The sequence below is a fragment of the Tenrec ecaudatus genome, chromosome 13, assembly GCF_050624435.1.
Source record: "Tenrec ecaudatus isolate mTenEca1 chromosome 13, mTenEca1.hap1, whole genome shotgun sequence".
Lineage (NCBI taxonomy): Eukaryota > Metazoa > Chordata > Mammalia > Afrosoricida > Tenrecidae > Tenrec > Tenrec ecaudatus.
Genome location: NC_134542.1, coordinates 7815057 through 7835585, shown reverse-complemented (window position 1 = coordinate 7835585; position 20529 = coordinate 7815057). Strand labels below are relative to the sequence as shown.

At 45.1% G+C, this 20529-nt stretch overlaps 1 protein-coding gene across 1 annotated transcript in view; it reads left to right on the top strand.

The window, feature by feature from the left end:
* The window catches only part of PSMD1 (proteasome 26S subunit, non-ATPase 1), a 94258-nt gene extending 74868 nt beyond the window's left edge, over positions 1–19390 (top strand). The window contains exons 19-25 of the mRNA XM_075530393.1: positions 3153–3255; positions 8069–8238; positions 9792–9884; positions 11271–11357; positions 12679–12825; positions 17360–17538; positions 19186–19390. Of these exons, the coding sequence (XP_075386508.1) occupies positions 3153–3255; positions 8069–8238; positions 9792–9884; positions 11271–11357; positions 12679–12825; positions 17360–17506 (747 nt within the window). The 3' untranslated portion in view covers positions 17507–17538; positions 19186–19390. The remainder of the gene's footprint in view (positions 1–3152; positions 3256–8068; positions 8239–9791; positions 9885–11270; positions 11358–12678; positions 12826–17359; positions 17539–19185) is intronic.
* Positions 19391–20529: the final 1139 nt, after the last annotated feature.

Genomic DNA, 20529 nt, shown 5'->3' with positions numbered 1-20529 from the left:
CTTCTCTAATTACTTACTCAGCACACAGATTGAATAATGATGCACACCTTTCCTGATTTTAAGCCACACAGTGTTCCCTTGTTCTGTTCCTACAACTGCCTCTTGATCTATGTACAAGGCCGGGACTTAGCTCTACCTTAGTACTCTCAGCAGAAAACTCTCCACAGTGGGATCGTAACCAGAGGAATGGAGTCCAGAATGATAATCCTTCTAATTAGGAGTTATAGCTAAAAGGACCAAATTATTGACGATACCTCAGCATCAACAAGAAGATCTTGAAAGCTTGGAGATAATCTTCTTGGGCATGTTGAGTTTGAGATAGCTGCAAGGCAATTGGAAATAAAGAGCATTGGGAAAAATCAAAAGGGAGGAGAGATTTGGGTCTTAGTCACAAAGAAATGATGCGTGTCCACAGCCCATTCACTGCAATTGCAAAGTCCAAAATTCTGTGAAAATGGAACCAGGTGTATTTCTTTTCAAGAACTCAGTGGACTGTAAAACTTGACCTGCTTTAAGCTCATGTATACACTGTATTCCATGTAGTGTGACTAGTCAGACATTTTGTTACTTTAGTAAGTGATTGTTTATGATATATTTTCCCATATCTATGGGAGAAAGATGTGGCTTTTTATTCCCATAAAAAAATTACAGTCTGGAAAACCCACGGGGGCAATTCTGCCCTTTCCTATAGGCTCAAAGTTACCTTCCAAGTTGAAGATTAGGTTTTAAATGATAAAAACTCCTTTTTTTAGAGGTTTTGGCTCACAGGCTTTGTTGTGGGACACAGGCACTGTAACCATTAATTACAAAGAGGTTTGGCAGAGTGTATCTTTCCGATGCTGCACGTGTACTCACGCAGGGGGCAAAGTTACGGAAATTGGGGTTAAAAAGAGTGCTTGATTTAACATTAATGAAATATATTTGCTTTTGGATTTTTTCTAAATTAATGTCACTGAAGTGTTTTCCATTGAATTTCTTGCCTGTAATATACATACAACACTTTCTCCAGCATTTCTTTAGAAGTTCATGAGACAGTTTTTAAAACCTTTAGCAAATAAAATTTCCACCCTATATAAGGTAATGTCTGTGTTCATCTAAAATAAGTTCAGAATCAAAGGAATTTGACTTGTTGAACCGAGTAAAAGCACCAAACTCCAGGGCTTTAGAACTGGAAGGAGCTTTTGTAATGAGCTTTTTATAGGTGGAGAAAGGCAGACCTAGAGATGTAATTGACTTAATAACAGCTATGCCCATCAGGGAGTGGCAGTGTTAGTTTATGATTTTTCCCACCACATTCAATTGCTGCTTGTGAATAAAAGGTTGAGAACCACACCTAAGGGATGTTATTTTGTTAGCAATATTTAGGCTGAAGAGAGAACTGCTGGGACCTGTCCTCAGTGTGTTAACGGAGCCACGCTGACTGAACTTTGCCTGCCGTGCATTACCTCATGTAACGCTGACAATCCCCATGTCTGTGCATGTAGGTTTCCTAAAGGTGTTAACATCCCTGTAGAGGTGGCCAGCTTGGGCTTCTCAGAGCAGAGGCGGTGTTCCCAAAGCCTGAGTTGTCTGAGTCTGTAATATGAGGGTCCCCTGAAAAGTACCGCTGCTAGGGTTCCAGTTCATGTCTACACAGGTTTATTCCAAACAAGATCAGTGGATGACCGCAGACGAGTTCTCTCAGCTGTCCGTACCTGTATCTTCTCGCCATAAGTGTCTTCCCACACGAGGCCCTGGGCAAGCCTGGCTTCCTCGGGAATCCACTGGACCAATTAAATTCAAAGCAGAGAGCTCAGCTCAGAAGTGACCGTTTGGGAGTCCCAAAGGAGTGATAGTGATAGAACGCTGCGGGACAGTCACGGGGGCTTATTAGGAAGAAAGTGAAAACTGCATTCATCAGGAAAAGGCCAAGGAATCTGTAGTTTCCATTATAGCAGCGGTTCTCAACCTGTGGGTCGCGACCCCTGTGAGGATCCAACAACCCTTTCACAGGGATCACCCAATTCATCACAGTAGCAAAATGACAGTGATGAAGTAGCAACAATAATGTTATGGTTTGGAGGGGGTGCCCCCACATGAGCTCTATGAGAGGGTCCGCGGCATGAGGAAGGTTGGGAACCGTTCCTTATGGCAACGTGCCTGCCCGTTCTCTGAGACCTTCACTACAGCCCTGACCTCGCCCTTCAGAAGGAATGTGATTGGAGTCCTCCAAGCTACTAAAACTGTCCATTTTGGGTTTTTTTTAACTGGCTGTTTTCACATATAAATCGAGCACAAGATTTTCTTTTTTAGCACAAGATTTTCAAGGAAGGGTTAGAGAGATGACAAGGTTCCATCTTCAGAAGTATATAGACTTGGAGTATTCTTACCCTCAAAGAGAGAATACACATTCCATTTTTGTCCTTTTTTGGGGGGAGCGGGGGGCGTGATACTTACTCTGACTTGTCCTCAGAAAATTAATGTGTATGTATAATGAAAACCTATACTGTGTATGTGAGTACAGTGAATTCAAAATAAACCCACACAGCTTCGGTGAAGGGTGGTTTACTTTAAGGTAGGACTGAAGGCCTGTGCTGTTAGGAATCTGCAGGGTTGATGGGAAACAGAAGAGCAGTAATTCACAATGCAGTGAGAGGCAGCCTCGGTGTGCCCGTGGACTGGCTAAGCCTGCTGACTAACAGGGCTGTTAGAAGAATCACATTCAGCATTCCCTTGAGCCTGAGTCATCCACTGTGGAATGAGGATTGAAAACAACTGGTGCTCCCATCCCAGGTATGAAAAGTCATGCCCAAACCAAACCCCTTGCCAACAAGCCCATCCCAACTTAGTGTCACCTATAGAACAAAGTAGAATAGCACCCAGGGGTTTATAAGGTTAAAAATCTATATCTTTCTCCTACAGAGCGGCTGGTGGGTTCAAACTGCTGACCTTTTTAGGTGAGCAGTTGTGAGTGCTTCATGACTGTGCGTGCTACCAGGACTCCTTTAAAGTCATGGGGTTAGGACCCTACTGTGGAACTGTTACTTGGACCTGCTGGGCATTCACGTCTGGTCTCTAACCGTCTCTAAGCCTGGAACTCAGAACTGAGTTTTATTTCCACTGGAGTCATTATTCCCAGCTCTGAAATGGATCGTTTTTTCTTGTTCCTTCAGGTGAATCAGTTCAGACAGCTGTATTCCAAAGTCATCAATGATAAACACGACGATGTGATGGCCAAGTTTGGCGCTATTTTGGCCCAGGGTATACTGGATGCAGGTAAATGTTTTTAAGTCTTCAAAAAAAATGTTTAATGTAAGTTCAATGAAAGTTTATGTAGCAAGTTGGGACCCTGCGTAACAGTTTCTAGACAGCTTGCGCAGGGTCACTGGTTGTATTTTCTCGATGTGTCACGTTCTCATTAGTTCCCTTCCAGTTGTCCTGTGGGTCCCGGAACCCCGCTGCCCTGCTGTCTGGCCCTATGCCCACCCCACCCCCCCTTTGCCCCTCTTTGCTTTTGAATACCAGACTCCTTTTTTTTAAATCATATTATTGGGGGCTTGTACAACTCATCACAATCCATAGATTTACCCGTTGTGCCAAGCACATTTGTACATTTGTTGCCATCATCATTCTCAAAACATTTGCTTTCTACTTGAGCCTCTGGTATCAGCTCCTCATTTTCCCCCCTCCCTCCCTGCTCCCCACTCCCTCATGAACCCTTGATAATTTATGCATTTTTATTATTTTATCATGTCTTACACTGTCCGATGTCTCCCTTCACCCACTTCTGTTATTCGTCCCCCAGGGAGGAGGTTTTATGTAGATCCTTGTAATTGGTTCCCCCTTTCTAACCACCTTCCCTCCCCACTCCCAGTATGGCCACTCTCAGCACTGGTCCTGAAGGGATCATCCACCCTGGATTCCCTGTGTTTCCAGGTCCTATCTGTACTAGTGTACATCCTCTGGTCCAGCTGGACTTGTAAGGTAGAATTGGGATCATATAGTGAGGCACGGAGGGCCGGGCAGGGAAGCATTTAGGAACTAGAGGAGAGTTGTATGTTTCATCGTTGCTACACTGCACCCTGACTGACTCATCTCCTCCCTGCGGCCCTTCTGCAAGGAGATGTCCAGCTCAGGCTCCTTCTTTAAAAACGGTGAAATTAAATAAATAAACAGTGAAATAATCGCCTGTGTGACTGTCTGACATAGTGAGAACTATGTTTGGGGCAGTTCTTGAGAGAATGTGGAACCTACAGTTACTAGAGGTAATTAATTGCCTTGTGCCATTTGGGGTTCAGTATATGGTACTAGCTGCATCATCTGGAGAACTTACTCCCCTCTCCCTGTGCTGGGACACTCCAGTCTTCCCTGTGGGGTTTGGAGAAGTAAAACCTCTTGTAAGGTGCCTGCCACTTTGTGAGACTCAGTGAGGGTTGGCTGAATTTTTCTTGGTATGTATGAGATTTAAACAAGTTGACATTGAAAAATCTTTTAGGGGAAAAATTGTATTTTAGACAAATTCTTGTGGCCAAATCACTCGTGAAATGAAACACATGAAAACAGTTGCTTAAAAGCACAGCACACTGTGTGGTCAGGCGCCAGCGTGCACGCCCCTCCCCGCTGCCTAGTTCCCTCCCCTAAATATGACCTACCTTCCTAGGCAGAATTGTGGGCTTTCGGGCTTTAGATTTGAGGGATTCAACTTCTGGTCTGTTACGATGGGTGACATTTCAGCAGATTGATCACACACACTGCATGCCGTCATATGAAATAGAACCCTGTGCTGCTCTCACTGCCACCTGGCCCTCTGGGTTTCTGAGAGTACGTGTGGGACATGGAAAGCCTTGTCTCTCTCCCAGCACGTGAAGCTTCTTTTTAAATAGTCTCCCATGTGTAGTCTCCTTTTTAACCTGGAGATTTGCCTTTACATGCTAATTAGGTGCTGTTTTCTGAAGTACTTTTGCTTTTGTCTTAATTATTTGCTTTTTCTGACTTAGGACTTTGGTTTTCTTTTCTAAATCCTTCCCCCCACCTCACCCCCCAAGGATATGAAGCTTTCTTAATTCTTTTATTGGGGGCTCGTACATCTTTTATCATAATCCAAATATTCATCCAGTGTGTCAAACACATTTGCACATCATTTTCAGAGCATTCTCTTCCTACTTGAGTCCTTGATATCAGCTCCCCTTTTCTTCCCCTCCCTCCCTCTTTTCTAAAATTAAGTCTTTCAAGAAATTGAAGGTTTTCACCTTAAAATGTTAGGGTTAAGATACAAGTTACCTTTCTCTCTTTAATTTAAAGGCATTTCCATCCACTATGTATATTTTGGAGAGAGTAAGTGGTTGCATTTCTCTTGATCCCGCATACACGAGTAAAAGCAATATAGACGTTGCCATCCTACGTGTTCCCCCCTCGTTCTTCATCACCTTCCACGAGCTTAATAGTGCCCCCCCCCCATTGCCAGTGATTTTGCCCGCGCCCTCACCCTCACAGTTGTGTAGCCTTAGTTCCATGTGTCAGTGATCCCGCGATCACCACCGTATTGAGACTGAAGACTTAAGGTGACTGGGTTTGATCAGTAACTCAGTTGGTAAGCAGGGTTTAGGAGCAACGTCTTACTAGACTCCAGAATCTGGTTTTCTTTTGTCTTTGTGTTTTTTATTCTTTGCGCTGCCACTTTCTGAAGTGTTGCTCTTGTAGACTGACTGACAGCTCTTAACTGTACAGTACGACAGTGCTGACTGCTACTGGGTTCGTAACAGCTGGGGGAGGAAAAGCCATTGCTCTGTCTGCCTCGCTCCACTCTCCTCGGGCCCTCGCGCCCCTCAATTCTTCTCTAAGAGTGTCTGTCAGATTTGTCACAGAGGGGTCACACGCTGGTGCATTTTTTCCATTTCTCTTTTTATTTATAATGGCTTTTGATTTGCATAGAAAATTTGTACTTACCTATGATCTCAAAATTATTCTCTTATCCTTTTCTTCCCTGAGCTGATGTCCTTTCCTCCTCCAAAGTGACGCTGCATCTGTGTGAGGAGTGTTTGCAGGCTGGTCTGTGTCTCAGTAAAGAGAGCACTGCGGGAGAGGATATGGAGAGAGCAGCTTCAGGGAAGTTCATGAGAACTCACTCCGATTTGGTCTGTTGAAGGGAGAAAAGCCAAAAATTAAGAAGGTTTATGAATACAGTCTATAAAACTATAAACACTATCAATAGAGTAAACCTGCCCTTGATTATTAAATCTCAGCATACTAGAACAAAAGGCTCGTCCCTATGACTGAATAAAGATAGATTGTTGAAATAAGTAAAATCTAAATTCACAACTGAGGTCAGATAGCAAGATCTCGGCAGCTCACCTGTTCTGCCCTACCTAGCCACCACTGGTGTCTGGTTGCGTAGTGCCCATTGGCACCTGTTTTATATCTGTCATCATTTTTTCATGTTTTCTTTTGATTATCTAACTATCTACCTCTCTGGCTTCTTGGAATCTTTTCCAGTTAAACATTCTCAACATATATGAAGAATTCAGTAAATGTAGGCAAGAGTTTACATGGATAGTAAATTTGCATGCTTATTGGAAAAACAAAATTAAAGTATAGCTGATTGAGTCCCATCTACCACCCAAATTATAATTTTAAATGAAAGATCTTTAGTACAATACTAAAACCTAGATTATTTGGTTGAACGGTAGAGCCTGATTCTTAGAATAATTAAAATCATTTTTAGTTTATACACTTCATCATCACTTCCTGGCTCAAATAGCTGGGGGCAAGCAAGCATGAGGTGCTGAGGCAAAGAAGAGTGAGTGAGATGCAGACCACAGGGATTCAACCTCAGAATTTCAGTTGGGATCCTCACCCAGACAGACAAGTCCACGTATCATTTTCTCTTTTACAAACTAAAAGACTGGCATCGCAGAGCTCTCAAGTCTAGCACTAACCCTGTTACCAAACAGACCAGTGGTGGCAACACCACAGCCCATGGGCCAAATCCAAAGCAATGATGTGTTTTCTTTTGCCTTCCAAGCACAACTTTGAAGGTCAGAACCTAGTTTTAACACAAAGTAACCTAATATCCTAGTGGTATTGGGGAAAATTCATCCTAACACAAAGTAACCTAATATCCTAGTGGTATTGGGGAAAATTCATCTTGAATCCCTTAGTCCTACATCCTTCCTGTATATAGGGCAGGCGTTTTAGTTTGCTCCAGCCTGCACTGCTCCAGGCCTGGTTTTCAAACACTCTTAACACTATTTTCTGTACTCCCTCCAGAATAGGCTAGGAGGGCTGGCAAGAAGCAAGTGAGTAGGCCAGGTGTCAAACATAGTACCACCTTTATCAACAGCTAATTCAATAGAATGTGCCCTGATATCATTCATAATTTCAATAGTTTTTTTTCCTGCTTAATGCCTCAAACAAACAGTCTTTACCATTAAACATTTTTATGAATATATCATTGGTACAGGTTTCATTTAGGTATATGGTTAAAGCAAAAAGACTGAAAAGCCAACAGTTGGCATTTTTATCTTCTTGTTACTGTTTGCAAATATAATGTGCACTAAAATTTTACTTTGTACTAACTGATTGGGGAGCCTAATGGCATAGTCGTTACGAGTTGGGCTGTGATCCAAGAGGCCAGCAGTTCAAAACCACAAGGTGCTCTGAGGGAGAAAAATGAGGCTTTCTACTCCTATAAACAGTCTCGGAAACCCACAGGGGCAGTTCTACCCAATCCTACAGGGTTACCTTGAGTCAGAATTTATTCCATGGCAATGATTGACTAGCTTATTAAAAGCCTAACTATATTGTTAATATGGCATCACAGCTTATATATGTGAAAATAAGGCACTTCTTTTTCGATGTGTGTTTATATAGAAAGACGCCCTTGATTTGCATGAGTTTGGTTCAAGTGCAGCACTCTGGTTGTTGCAGACCCCAGACAGCTCACTCGCTGCCTACTTCTGAGGACTCCAGATTAGATTGTGTGATCTGGGCTCTTGAGCATTGTTACCAAGTATTTCCTCAGTGCGATACTCAGACACTGGGATTGTTGCTCTGTTGGACTGACGTGCCTGGTTTTCTTCTTTCCCTACAGGTGGCCATAATGTCACCATCTCCTTGCAGTCCAGGACTGGGCACACGCATATGCCTTCTGTGGTTGGCGTCCTTGTCTTCACCCAGTTCTGGTTCTGGTTTCCTCTGTCACACTTCCTGTCATTGGCGTATACCCCTACCTGTGTCATTGGCCTTAACAAGGATTTAAAGGTACGTTTCTGAAACATGAATTTTGTAGACCATCTTGTTCAGGGGAACACAAGGATTTCCATTTAATTTTAAAGGTGAATAGTGCTTAGAGTTTTCTTTTGTTTTAACTAGATATGCATAACTGTTTACAAGTATTTTCATTTCAAATGGAGTTATCTTGTTGAATGGAGAATTTGAGTATGCGATTCTTGCTACCTGTGTACTGTTGTGTAGCCTTACCTTTTCTGAGCCTCGAATTCTTTATCCAGCTGGGGAAAGTGATGTGAGAAGAGGCAAATTGTAGGTATGACGGGATTTGTGGAGTACTCTGATGAGTCCTGAGTCCTGTTTACTCCTGACGTCCACGGAGCTGTGAAAGGGCCTCAAGCAGATAAATGACCTAATGTTTTAGAAAGAGATGGCAGCAGAGACTCATTCTAGCGCCGTCACGGTAACACAGGCAGGGAACAATGAGAACCTTGGCTAAATCTTAGTGAGGAGTGAAGGGGTTTGGGTTTGTGGGTTCTGTGGTGTTAGAATGATGCATAAAAGTCATTAACATTAAGAGAGGAGCCTCTGGGTGGATGAGTGTCTCTTCGGTGATGGCCAGAACAAGTCCAGCAGTGAGGAGCAAAGAAATAGAAAAGACTGGAACTAGTCACTGAGTCAAAGTCTTAACTGCCGTGACCCCTTTTTAAAGAGGCGTGCGGTGTGTCTGTACTTCCATCTTCCTCGCCCTATGGTGACTCCCCTTCTTGTTCTGTTTCAAATAATTTTCAGAAGAAAATCTTTAGGGCACAGCTTGTCTGTCTGGTGGGACCGTTTCTTTTGCAGTTGCCCTGTGGCTGCTTCGGTGTTCAGGCTAATGTCACTGTTAGTTGCTTTTGAGTCGATTCTCACAGCAACCCCGCGTAGGACTTTTCAAAGTGACAGCCTGATTGGTAAATGGTGAGTCATCTTATGTCTTGAAATAAGAATGTTCTGATTTCCCTCCCAATCACTGACCCTTGACATTGGGTTGAAATGTCTGCATAATCTTCGGGGCTTTTCTCCCGGTAAACCAGGAGGATCTCTGTTTCACTCCTTACCATGGAAAAGATAAGCTCTTCCCGTCACCACTCTGCATCCATGCAACTTAGATAGTTAAAAACAAGTTCAAGTTAGGGAACTGTAGCATTGAGCAACAAGTAACAGAAAGATGCCTCTTCTAAGGGGTGCGTGCCTATGAGACCCCGGGGAGCGCTCTATATAGGCTCTGGTCAGGGTTGCGAGGGTGGCCTAGAGAAAGCCCATCAAAGGCAGGTGTGCATGTCCGCACTGGGTCTGTGAAGGCGATGGCCTCATAAAGAAGTCCCTCCAGAATGGCAGCTCTGCAGCTCTGCAGTGGAAGAGAAAAGAGCAGGCGCCCTTCAGAGGAAGGGATGCATGAGTGAAACGCCCTGACATTGAACATTGTCTCCTTTTCCATCTGTGTGCTGGCCAGGAGCCTAGAAGAAAACTAAAAAGGCCCAGAATACTCAAACCCCGTGTTTTTTGTTTAATGAATGGATGAAAAAAAAGCTTTTCTTTTTCAGATGCCCAAAGTTCAGTATAAATCGAACTGTAAACCATCCACATTTGCATATCCTGCTCCTCTGGAAGTACCAAAAGAGAAGGAAAAGGAAAAGGTGAGGTCCTTGTTTTGTGCTTCGGTATCACTGCCGTCGTCGCCACCTCACAGGGCAGGCACAACTGCCTGTGCGAGTCTCCCGGCCGGCCCTCTGCGGGAGTAGAAAGCCTGTCTTTCCCATGAGAGTGTTGGTGGTTTCCAGCTGTGCAGTCGGCAGCTAGCAGCCACACACACGGGCGCTGCGGAGTGTTTTATTCACGTTTGTCTTGATATTACGTGTACAATTAGTCATCAGACCCATGATACTTCATTATAAAATCTGACATTACAGATCCCGTGCTCCACGAATCACAACTTACAAATCCTTCCAGATATCATCAATCTTCTCCAACATAAATATGATTGTCTACATACTGCTCTGCGTCTTGTTTTTACTTTAACAGAATTTGGAAATTTTTCATGTGTGGGTCTTGTTTTTCTTGCACCCCTTTATTCTGCTGTTTATTTAACCAGTTCTTTATCCGATGGCCACTGAGGTTCTTTCTGAATTTCCACTGGTCTAAATGTGATGGAAATGAAAGTGTGTGTGTGTGTGTGTGTGTGTGTGTGTGTGTGTGTGTGTGTGTGTGTGTAAGAGAGAGAGAGAGAGTGAGGTTGGAATCCTACATGTGGAATTGCTTGATCATAAGAACTATACATTTTTTCTCATGGCTATCAGTCAGTCGATACTCCCACTACACTAGTGTGTGTTCAGTCAAAGCACAAAGAAGGGAAGAGCCGAGCCTGCCCTGCCTCTCCTGCCTCTCGAGTTGTGCTCAGACCAATTCTCTTGTTGTGACACCTGAGAGCTGGGAAAACAGCTCTTTCCCTCGGGACAATATTATACGTTAGCCAGCCAGTTGTTATTTGCTATGTATTTTGTGAGTGGCTATCTAGGATAATGGTGTAATGGACCCAATTTGGAAATGACGACTCCCCCTTGGACCACAGCGTCATGTTTGTCAGCGGCTGTGTTTCAGACCCACTCCTCATTTTGTAGTCTAAAATAAAGTCTGGCTTTACACCAGTGCTGTGTGGACTTTCAGAATGCCGCTCTCACCTTTTGAGCTCCATGAGGCCCATCATGGAGGACTAACTCCAGGCCAACCCCTCAGGTAGCTGCCACCAGAGCTCAGGGAAGTTTTGTGTTTTCCTTGTATCTATGCAAAGGAACTATTTATTTCCTTCAAACCCACGTGCAGGGCCGGCAGTTAGAGAGCAGCAGAGTTGTAGTAGACCGAGGCACCTGCGCTCAGTGGTAGCACATATGGGAATGAACGTCCTGCTTGCTTCCCCACCTACGCCCTGACCCTTATTCTGTATGACTTCACTGTGAAGGACGGAGTCCCCCTGGGCCATTAGGTTTGTATAGAGACACCGAATTAAAACTGTTTCCTTCCTTTAGGTTTCCACCGCTGTATTGTCTATTACTGCCAAGGCTAAGAAGAAGGAAAAAGAAAAAGAGAAGAAGGAAGAGGAAAAAATGGAAGTGGTGGGTGTAATTTGGTGTCCATATGAGCTGATGTGTTGATTCTCTCCATCATGTCCAGATGTGTCCTTAGTTGGGCATCAGGACACCTTACTCTTAGATTCTTTGAAATGAGTGGTTCTCAACCTTCCTAATGCTGCGACCCTTTAATACATACAGTTCCTCATGCTGTGGTGACCTCCAACCATAAAATTATTTTCATTGCTACTTCATAACTGTAATTTTGCTACTGTTATGAATCTTCAGGTAAATATCTGATATTCAGGATGGATTTTCCATTTTTAAAAATCGAACATTATTAAAGCATAGTGATTCATCACAAAAACAATTATATATTGTGAAATATTTATTTCTAATTACAAATAAATGAAATTTTGTCTTGAAGCATGGTGTAGCATGGGTAAACAGTCTTCACGCCGGGTAGGGTACTCGTAGGTGGGCGTATCTGCATGTGGGCTGACCTGCCTGGAGACGGATAGAGGAGCGGTATCTCAGTTCTTAAGACGATCGGAAATATGTGTTTTCCGATGGTCCTTGATGACCCCTGTGAAAGGGTTGTTTGACACCCCCTCCCCCCAAACAGGTCTCGACCCATAGGTTGAGAAACACTGTTTTAAATCATGATTGCAAGCATATATGACCATGTCATGTTAATTAAAACTTTTATCATTTATGTCCATGTGTGAGAAGACTCAGAACTTTAAAACTCACTGCCATTGTCGATTCTGACCCACAGTGACCCTATAGGACAGAGTAGAACTGGCCTCGCTCGTGGCTTCCCAAGGCTTTCCAAGAGCACAAATCTTTACAGGCGCCCAAAGCTTCATCTTTCTCCAGAAAAGTGGCTGGTAGTTTTGAACTGCTGAACTTGTGGTTAGCAGCCTGACACAAAACCCACTCTACCACCAGGGCTCCTTGTGAGAAAAATAGACTGCAAATCAGGACTGAGTTCTAGGAAGAAAGATGACAAAATAGGGTTTTCACACGATGAACAGGGAATGGTGAGGGAAAGCCCTTTCAGACAAGAGCTCAGTCAGCAGCTTTTCAAGCTTCAGTTCTTCTTCCTCCCGCTCTTCGGCTATAGGTTTTCTTGCTTGCTTAATGGACCCTCGCTTTCAGAGCTCTCCTGGTAGAAAACTTCATTCTTTAAACTTAAGGTGACTAGAGTGAACTTCTCCCTCTAAGTCTGATGTCACTCTATTTGCACTTCTGTGTGTACTACAACCTTTTAGAGCTACTGTTTGCTCGGTATGTATATCTGATACACTCATTGATGTGGAACAGACATGAAGCTTGGAGGTTGTTTATTTTTCTCCTCCCCTAGGATGAGGCAGAGAAAAAGGAAGAAAAAGAAAAGAAAAAAGAACCGGAGCCAAACTTCCAGTTCCTGGATAACCCAGCTCGAGTTATGCCAGCCCAGCTTAAGGTCCTAAGCACGACAGAGACTTGCCGATACCAACCCTTCAAACCAGTAAGTCATCAGTGACTCCTGACCCTATCCCAGGGACACCTTAATCCACAGGGCAATGGAGTCTTCACAGAGGGTACATTTCCAAAGCATCCTATGTCGGGCTCTTGATTCTGCTGCCAACAGATTGTGTAACCTTGGACCAGCTGTCTCTCTGCCTTTAACACCCTGTATGATAAGTGGCTATCACCTCCCCAACTGAGAGGAAAGTGGCAAAGATTAAACAAATTTATAATATTTATGCACAGGACTTAGAACAAGACCTAGCACTATTCAGGAAGTGGTGATCACCTTTACAATTGCACTAGTTTCATAAATTTTAGACTTAGTAAAGCATCTGCATATTATTTATTCCAAGGCAGAAAATTTCACATTAGAGACAAATACTGATGATGCTCCTATGTTTTAAGTTCCTGTATCTAGTAAATACATTCAGGGGTCCCCATATCCTCAGTCTGTGGCAAGGTTATTGACAAGATTTCTAGATCCTCATAGATGAATATGAAAGGTGCCCACACACCCCAATCCCCCCCCCAAAAAAAAAAAAACAACACAGAAAACACTCCACTGGGCAGCGCTCTCAGAGGAAGCATTTCCCTGCTAGGTGAGCATCAGGCAACTCACTCTGAGGTCTGGGAAGGTTCTCCCTGGTCACTGAATTTTTTCCTAAAAGCGATTTCTACGTGAGCTCGTTTTTGTGATGGCTGATTTAAGAGAACGGTGTGCAGCTGTGAAATTTTGTTTGCTGCTTGAGAAAAAGGCTGCAGAAACTGTTGTGATGTTGAACACAGCTTTCAAGGGTAGCGCTATGGGGGAAACTCAAGTATAAGAGTAGTTTTCTCAAAAAAAAAAACAAAACAAAAAAAAAAAAGAGTAGTTTTCTCATTTCAAAAAAGGTGAAATGCCTGTTGATGACAAACCTCATTCTGGACGTCTGTCAAAATGTCGACTCCCATGTACTTGTTCCACCGGGTCAGACTGTCAATCGGGCCTTCTATTTAGAGGTTCTGAAGAGATTGCTTAAAATTGTAAGACAAAAAAGGCCTGATATGTGGCAGTCGGGGGACTGGTGTTGCCACCGCTACAATGCACCTGCTCACACAGCCATCTCAGTCTCAGGGCGCCAGTTTTTGGCAAAATAACAGCATGCCTCTCTTGTCCCACACACTTTACTCACCTGACCTCGCTCCATGGGACTTGTTTGGGTTTTTTCCCTGCAAATTAAAGGACAGTGATCTGCTGTCAGCCATCCAAATAGATGAATTTGAAAACTGTTTCCAAGAATGGAAGTGCAGATTTCACAACTATATTAAGTGCAATGGAGAGTACTTTGAAGGCGATAGATTGTTTTGTAAAAATAATAATAATACATAGCTTTGGGAGAGAAGTTTTGGTTTTTAAGGGACAAAGGATTTGAATAGACATTTCTCCAAAGAAGATTCTCAAATGGCCAGTGAGCACATAAAAAGATCCTCAACATCATTGATTACTAGGTAAATGCACATCTTCTCACAAGAGAACAGACAAGCTTGGACAGAGCTGTGGGGACTGTAAACTGGTGCAGCCTCTGTGGGCGACAGTTTGGCAGCTCCTCAAAGTGCCCTGTAGAACCCCACATGACCCCATCACTGCCAGGTCTGTGTCCTTGGATAGTGGAAAAACTTGTTCACACCAGAGTATACCTAAATGTTTATAACGGTTTAATTCTTAATGGCCAAGCAGTGGAAACAACCCAAATATCCATCAGCTAGGACTGGACAAAAACTGTTGTTCACCTGTTGTGGTGGTGGTTGTTCACCGTAGAGTAGGTTCCAACTCGCAGTGACCCTGCCCTCTCCTGCACCGTCCGCAGCCATTGCTGTTTCCGCCATGTCGCTCCGTCTTGTTAAGGACCTTACCTCTTTCCCAGTGTCCCTTGACGTCATCAAGCATAATGTCCTTCTGTAGGGATTGGTCTCCTGATAATAGGTCCAAAGTCCATGATGCAAAGCCTCCCCATCCTCACTTCTAAGGAGCGTTCTGGCTACACTGCTCCCGAGACAGAAGTGTTCACTGATGATAGTTCGCTGTGCGTGCAGTGTTCTTTGCCAACACCTTAACTAGAATGTGACTGTAGATAACACATTGTGAACAACATTTCAACGAACAAGAATTCCAGAACACTTCGTTGTGCACGTACAGAACTTTTACACAGTACAAGAGGCAGTGGGCTGAACACAGTAAGGGACGCTGAAAATGATTTAAAGTTAGGACGGGTGTGCATCAGGATTGTGGCCTTTTCACCGTGTTACTCAGTCTGTATGCTGAGCAAATAATCCAAGAAACTGGACCCCGTATAAGGAGGACACAGCATCAGGAGGAGGGGAAGGCTTGTTAACACCTCACAATATGCAGAGAACACGAAGCCCTTACTAGTGCAGCCTTCCACCTGGCCCTCCGCACCTGGAGTTCCGTCATGGAAACAGATACGACTGACACGTGCCCCACTGTGTCTGAGCCTGGAAAGCACTGTGCTCACGGGAAAAAGCCAAACACCAGGACCACCTCTCGTGTGATTTCACTTCTGTAAACTATCCACAGGGGCAAAGGATAGATGTTGCGGTGACGAGGGGCTGAGTGTGCAGGGCATGGATGGTGACTTGGTTGCACGGTGTTGTGATTGCACTAAAAAATCACGGCGTTCCATATTGTGAGAGGGTGCACTTCATTCTGATTGAGTTGCCTCTGTGTGTGCGTGCACACGTGTGCACATCAGCTCACACCACCTTCCATAGTAGGGTCACCAAGTCCACCCCCCCCCTTTTAGATGCTGCGCTTGAAAGAAGCAGTGGTCGTTTTTCAGTGAAGACGGCATCCCCTCTCTCACCGTCGCGCTTAGACAAGTGGAGTATCACCTTTATCTTCATTTGTCGCCAGCCTTCCCCAAGAACAAAATGTCATGTCGCTTACTAGCTAGCTGCTTCACTCAAACTTTCTCACTAACATTTAAGGGATTGATAAACTTCAACCATCTACCTTTAAAAAGCTCTCTCTAGAGTTTGATTAGGCTGCAGGATTTGAATAGATAATTTTGCTTCAGTTGCGCCTAATCATACAGCGAGACCATGTTGTTTCCCAAACAGTAGCATGTTCGCTTGGCGAGTGTGGGCATTTTCTTCTATTTGGTGAAAAGATTTCTCTCCGCTTGGGCCTTCCTTTGGGATTTTTTCAGGCCACAGAGGAATAGGGAGGGCAGTGGCCATGTACACTCTGATTGTTCTTGGGAATAAAGGCAGGGCCCGTTGCTAAAATGGATCCTGTTCAAGAAAAACCCATTGTTTTGGGGAGAGAAGTGAAGGTGGATGTGTGTGTTGAGAGAAGGGGAACTGGCTAACATCAGTCTCAGCGTGGCAGGCAGAGTTCTGAGGGGTGGAAATCAGATTAGGTGGAACTGTCGTTATGCTTATGCATATGTGAATCATTGACTAATGTGCTGTGCTTTTCTTCCTTGCCAGTAATGTACTTTGGTAGAAATATGTTTTTTCCAGATGTGCCCTGCCACTGTTGACTGATTTAATTACAAAGGGCAGCTTTCCATTTCCTTTTACACAGGCAGCAAGTGAATAAGATTAGTGCCCTGGAGATGGGTGAATAGTTTGCTGTTTGAATTTACCTTCTGCTAATGTGTTTGGGAGAGGGCTTAATAGAATTGCTTCTACAGTGTGCGTCTCTTTTGTTTCTCGCGCATTTCTTCATTGCCTTGCATCCTAAGGGTTTGTAGGGCTGTGAGAGAACACTTAGATGTCTGGAATGTTTACTGAGATCTCTTTGTTGTTCTGAAACTGCCGGAGAAAAGTTGTCAGTTCATTTCCAGATTGTCTTTGTGTCCAAAGGGGTGGTCTTCTCCCAGCTGACCCACTGTGTGGTCCTCAAACCTTCATGCCGGAGCTTGTGAAAATGCAGATTCTGTTGATCCAGATGTCCTGGGTCTTATGCATTTCTAACCACCTCCTTTTGCTACTTGCTCGGGATTATACCTGGAGCAGTAAATCCATGGACAGCAAATTCCCTCAGACATACTGAGACCGCCAGTCAGGGCCATGGCCACGTAGTCCGTCCTGACTCATAGCAACCTTAGAAATGCCCCGTGTGGTTCTAAGTTGTAAACGGCTTGTGGAAACAGACTGGCCCATCTTTCTCCTGCAGAGCGACTGTGGGCTGAAACATTGGCCTATTCAGGTCGACGTAGAAATGGGACTCATCCAAGAGGGTAGCATCACATGCTCCAACATACAGAGCCAGTTATTGCATGTTGACATTGCTTACCTTGTTCAGTCATATTAACTAAGGGAATGGTCAGAAAGATCTGGTTCTCCCCGTTGTGTAGCTAAGCAATCTGGTTAAGGTCACACAGGCACAAATGCCAGGTTCCTGAGTCCCTGCTGGGAAGGCACAGTCCTCCTGCCTCGTAAGTGCCATTTGACAAGGATACACTCTGCAGCAAACCGAGCATATGCATGGGGCTCACGATTCTTCCCTCCCCCACCTGTGCCCACAGCTCTCCATTGGCGGCATCATCATTCTGAAGGACACCAGCGAAGACATCGAAGAGCTGGTGGAACCGGTGGCAGCCCATGGCCCAAAAATTGAGGAGGAGGAACAAGAGCCAGAACCCCCAGAACCATTCGAGTACATTGACGACTAAGGGCCGGAGGTTCAAGTGGAACGAGACTGAAGGTGAAGGGAAATGGCTTCCCCCGGGATTTCACATGTGTGTGTGCGCACGCAATCCCTGGCTCCCAAGCACACTCCTCGAACGTTTGTGTTTGTGCTGCTTAATCCATATCTACAAAACATTGTGAGCATGTCCCTTCTTCACCTCCTTTTGCTACATGACCCCCAAGTCCTCAGACCTCTGCCCTTAGTGCCCCCCAGTGCCATTCAGGGTGGTGGTCTGCGGTCTGTTTTCTGCTCCAGAAGGGGAGGTGCTTGCTTCAGAAGGTAAATCCGCCCCATCCTTTCATGGACGAAGTCTTGCTTTAAAAAAGAATAGATTTTATGAACTGCACAGTGGCTTAGTGGCAAGGCTGACTGACATTCTGTCGATCGCTCAGAGCCTGTCGACATCACTGGCCTCTGTCCAGAGGTTATAGTTTGCGTCGTTTGGGCTCTTTAGGTTCAAAAAGCCTTACCATTAGCTAAGTGACACTTTCAGCTGCTGCTGCTGCGGGTGCTCCCAAGTCGATGCTGACTCATGGGGACCCAGGTGCTCAATAGGACTGTCTGGGGTGAGGTCTTTCAAGCAGCACATCGCCAGACCTTTCCCCTGTGGGACCACCAGGTAGATTCAAACCTTGAACCCCCCAACCTCTGGATTCTCAGCCTAGTGTGTCACTGTTGAGCTGCCCAGGCACCTATTGAACACCTAGTTGGTCTAAGACTTGGGGCTTCTGGGCGGCTTGAGGACCAGACTACACACCAAGGCACCTGGGTGGTGGTGCAAATGGTTAGCACACTCGGGACTGACTGGAAGGTTGGAGATTGTGGTCCCAGAGTCTCAGGGGAAACGAACAGTGGAAACCCGGGGAGCAGAGTTCTGGTCTGACACTCCTGGGGGCCACCATGCTTGGCTCGACTCAAAGCAACTGGTTGTGTTTTTGTTGTTCTTTCTTTAAGACAACCCTACAAAGCGCCACCCCCTGGAGAAGATCACCACTGTGCGTGTTTTAATCGCTTGAAAGGAACTCTTCAGACGCAGAATTGGAATCACCTGATTTCACAAAACTCTTTCTTATGCCCATATCAAGGGACTTAACAAGTTTAAGGAGAAAATGCCATTATCTTTTCATTTCTTTTCATTCAAATTTCCCATGACTTTGAAACCATCTCTTGTTTAAAGAAACATAAAATCTAGGCAACCAAGGTTCTCAGATTTCTCCCTAGTCCCAATGCGTTTTCATACAAATAGGAATTGTTTTCTACTGTTAAATTAGATAAAAGCAATATCATTCATTACATTATAACCCAGTCTATTGCAACTCTAGTGTGATAAGTATTGCTTACAGTATGAATTAATGGAAGTTTTTGAAGAAAGACTTTAGAAAGGAGATTGAGGCGAAGGCCTGGGTCAGCTCCTGGTGGCACTCAGTGCCCTCCCTCATCCGTCTGTCCAGGCGCTTGATTGGAAACGGCTTTCAAGCAGGTTCCTGTTGGTTTTCAAATAGATTAAACAGTCGCGTGGTAACCAGAGTCTGAAGACTAATTCTCTTGGCACGCCAGGGCCATTCCCAGGGCCAGGACTGTGCTAGCAGTAGTCACGCAAGAAAAAGGAACACAGACTTTTAGAATAACCTTAGCTCCGCTCCCCCCCTCTCCCCTCCCCAGACTCAAGTGCGCATGTGAAGAAGATGGATGGTGCAGGCTCGTGTGGGACACGCGTGAGGCCCCTGAACTGAGACTGCTGCTCCGTGCGTGGATGCCGCCTCTGCGCTGCCCTTGGGTCTCTGAGTCTTCACTTGAAGAGAGGACATCTGACTGCTTCGTGTGTTCTTTCACAGAACTTGCTTTTCAAATAAATACATGAAAATCCTCCGCTGGACAAGGCCTGTCTGTCTGTTTTCACCCTGGGTTGTAAATATATATTAGTACTCTTTCCCCTCTCAACCTCAGATGCCTAAATCCAAGGAGCCTGTCCTTGGTTCCTAGAATGGGTTTGATTATAGACCAAATGAAAACCCCCAAAATCAAGCCTGACTTCTCAGCCCAAAACCAGGTCTGTTTTGCTAATCCCACATAGAAGAAGGTGCTTTCGGCCACGAGAAATGGCTGCTGAAGCAGCGGGAGTGGGTTTTCAGGTAACATTTGCCTGTGTCCTGCTGCCAGCCCCTGCAGGACGGTCGATACACACGCCAGTGATTCCCGGGCCAGTGCAGGACGGTCGATACACACGCCAGTGATTCCCGGGCCAGTGCAGGACAGTCGATACACACGCCAGTGATTCCCGGGCCAGTGCAGGACGGTCGATACACACGCCAGTGATTCCCGGGCCAGTGCAGGACGGTCGATACACACGCCAGTGATTCCCGGGCCAGTGCAGGACGGTCGATACACACGCCAGTGATTCCCGGGCCAGTGCAGGACGGTCGATACACACGCCAGTGATTCCCGGGCCAGTGCAGGACGGTCGATACACACGCCAGTGAGTGTGCTGCTTTTCTCTGTCAGGTCTAGCAGTGGACTTTTCTAAGTTGAATATTTAAATAACAATAAAATGCAGGAATTTGAAGTGGATCCAGTGCAATGCATTTTTCCAAGTACAAGCTTATCCTTTCTTAGATGCTAGGCTTGTGTTTGTTTGCGTGCGTGTGTGTGTGTGTGTGTTGGGGTGTGTTAGAGAGGGAGGAGCCCAGAGCACTTCAGGAATGCCCCTGCCCTCCTCCCTGAGGGGCTGCACCTCTCTCCGTCACCCCCTGTTTGACCCATGCTGGCAGACGTGTCAGGCCAGACTCTGAGCAGGTGGTCGTTTTGTTCATGGTGGAAACGGTGGTTCTGCGTGTGCTTGGCGTATGAAGTGGATCGTTTTGATTCACTAGGACATGAGACCAAGAGCTGGAGTTGTGCCTTGTGCTTCAGCCATATGTAGTAAAAGCAGCTGGCTTCCAACACTAAGGCGGAACTAACTGGCTCTGCTCCTACCTGGACTCTTGCCCTTTCCTACAGTCTGGCTAA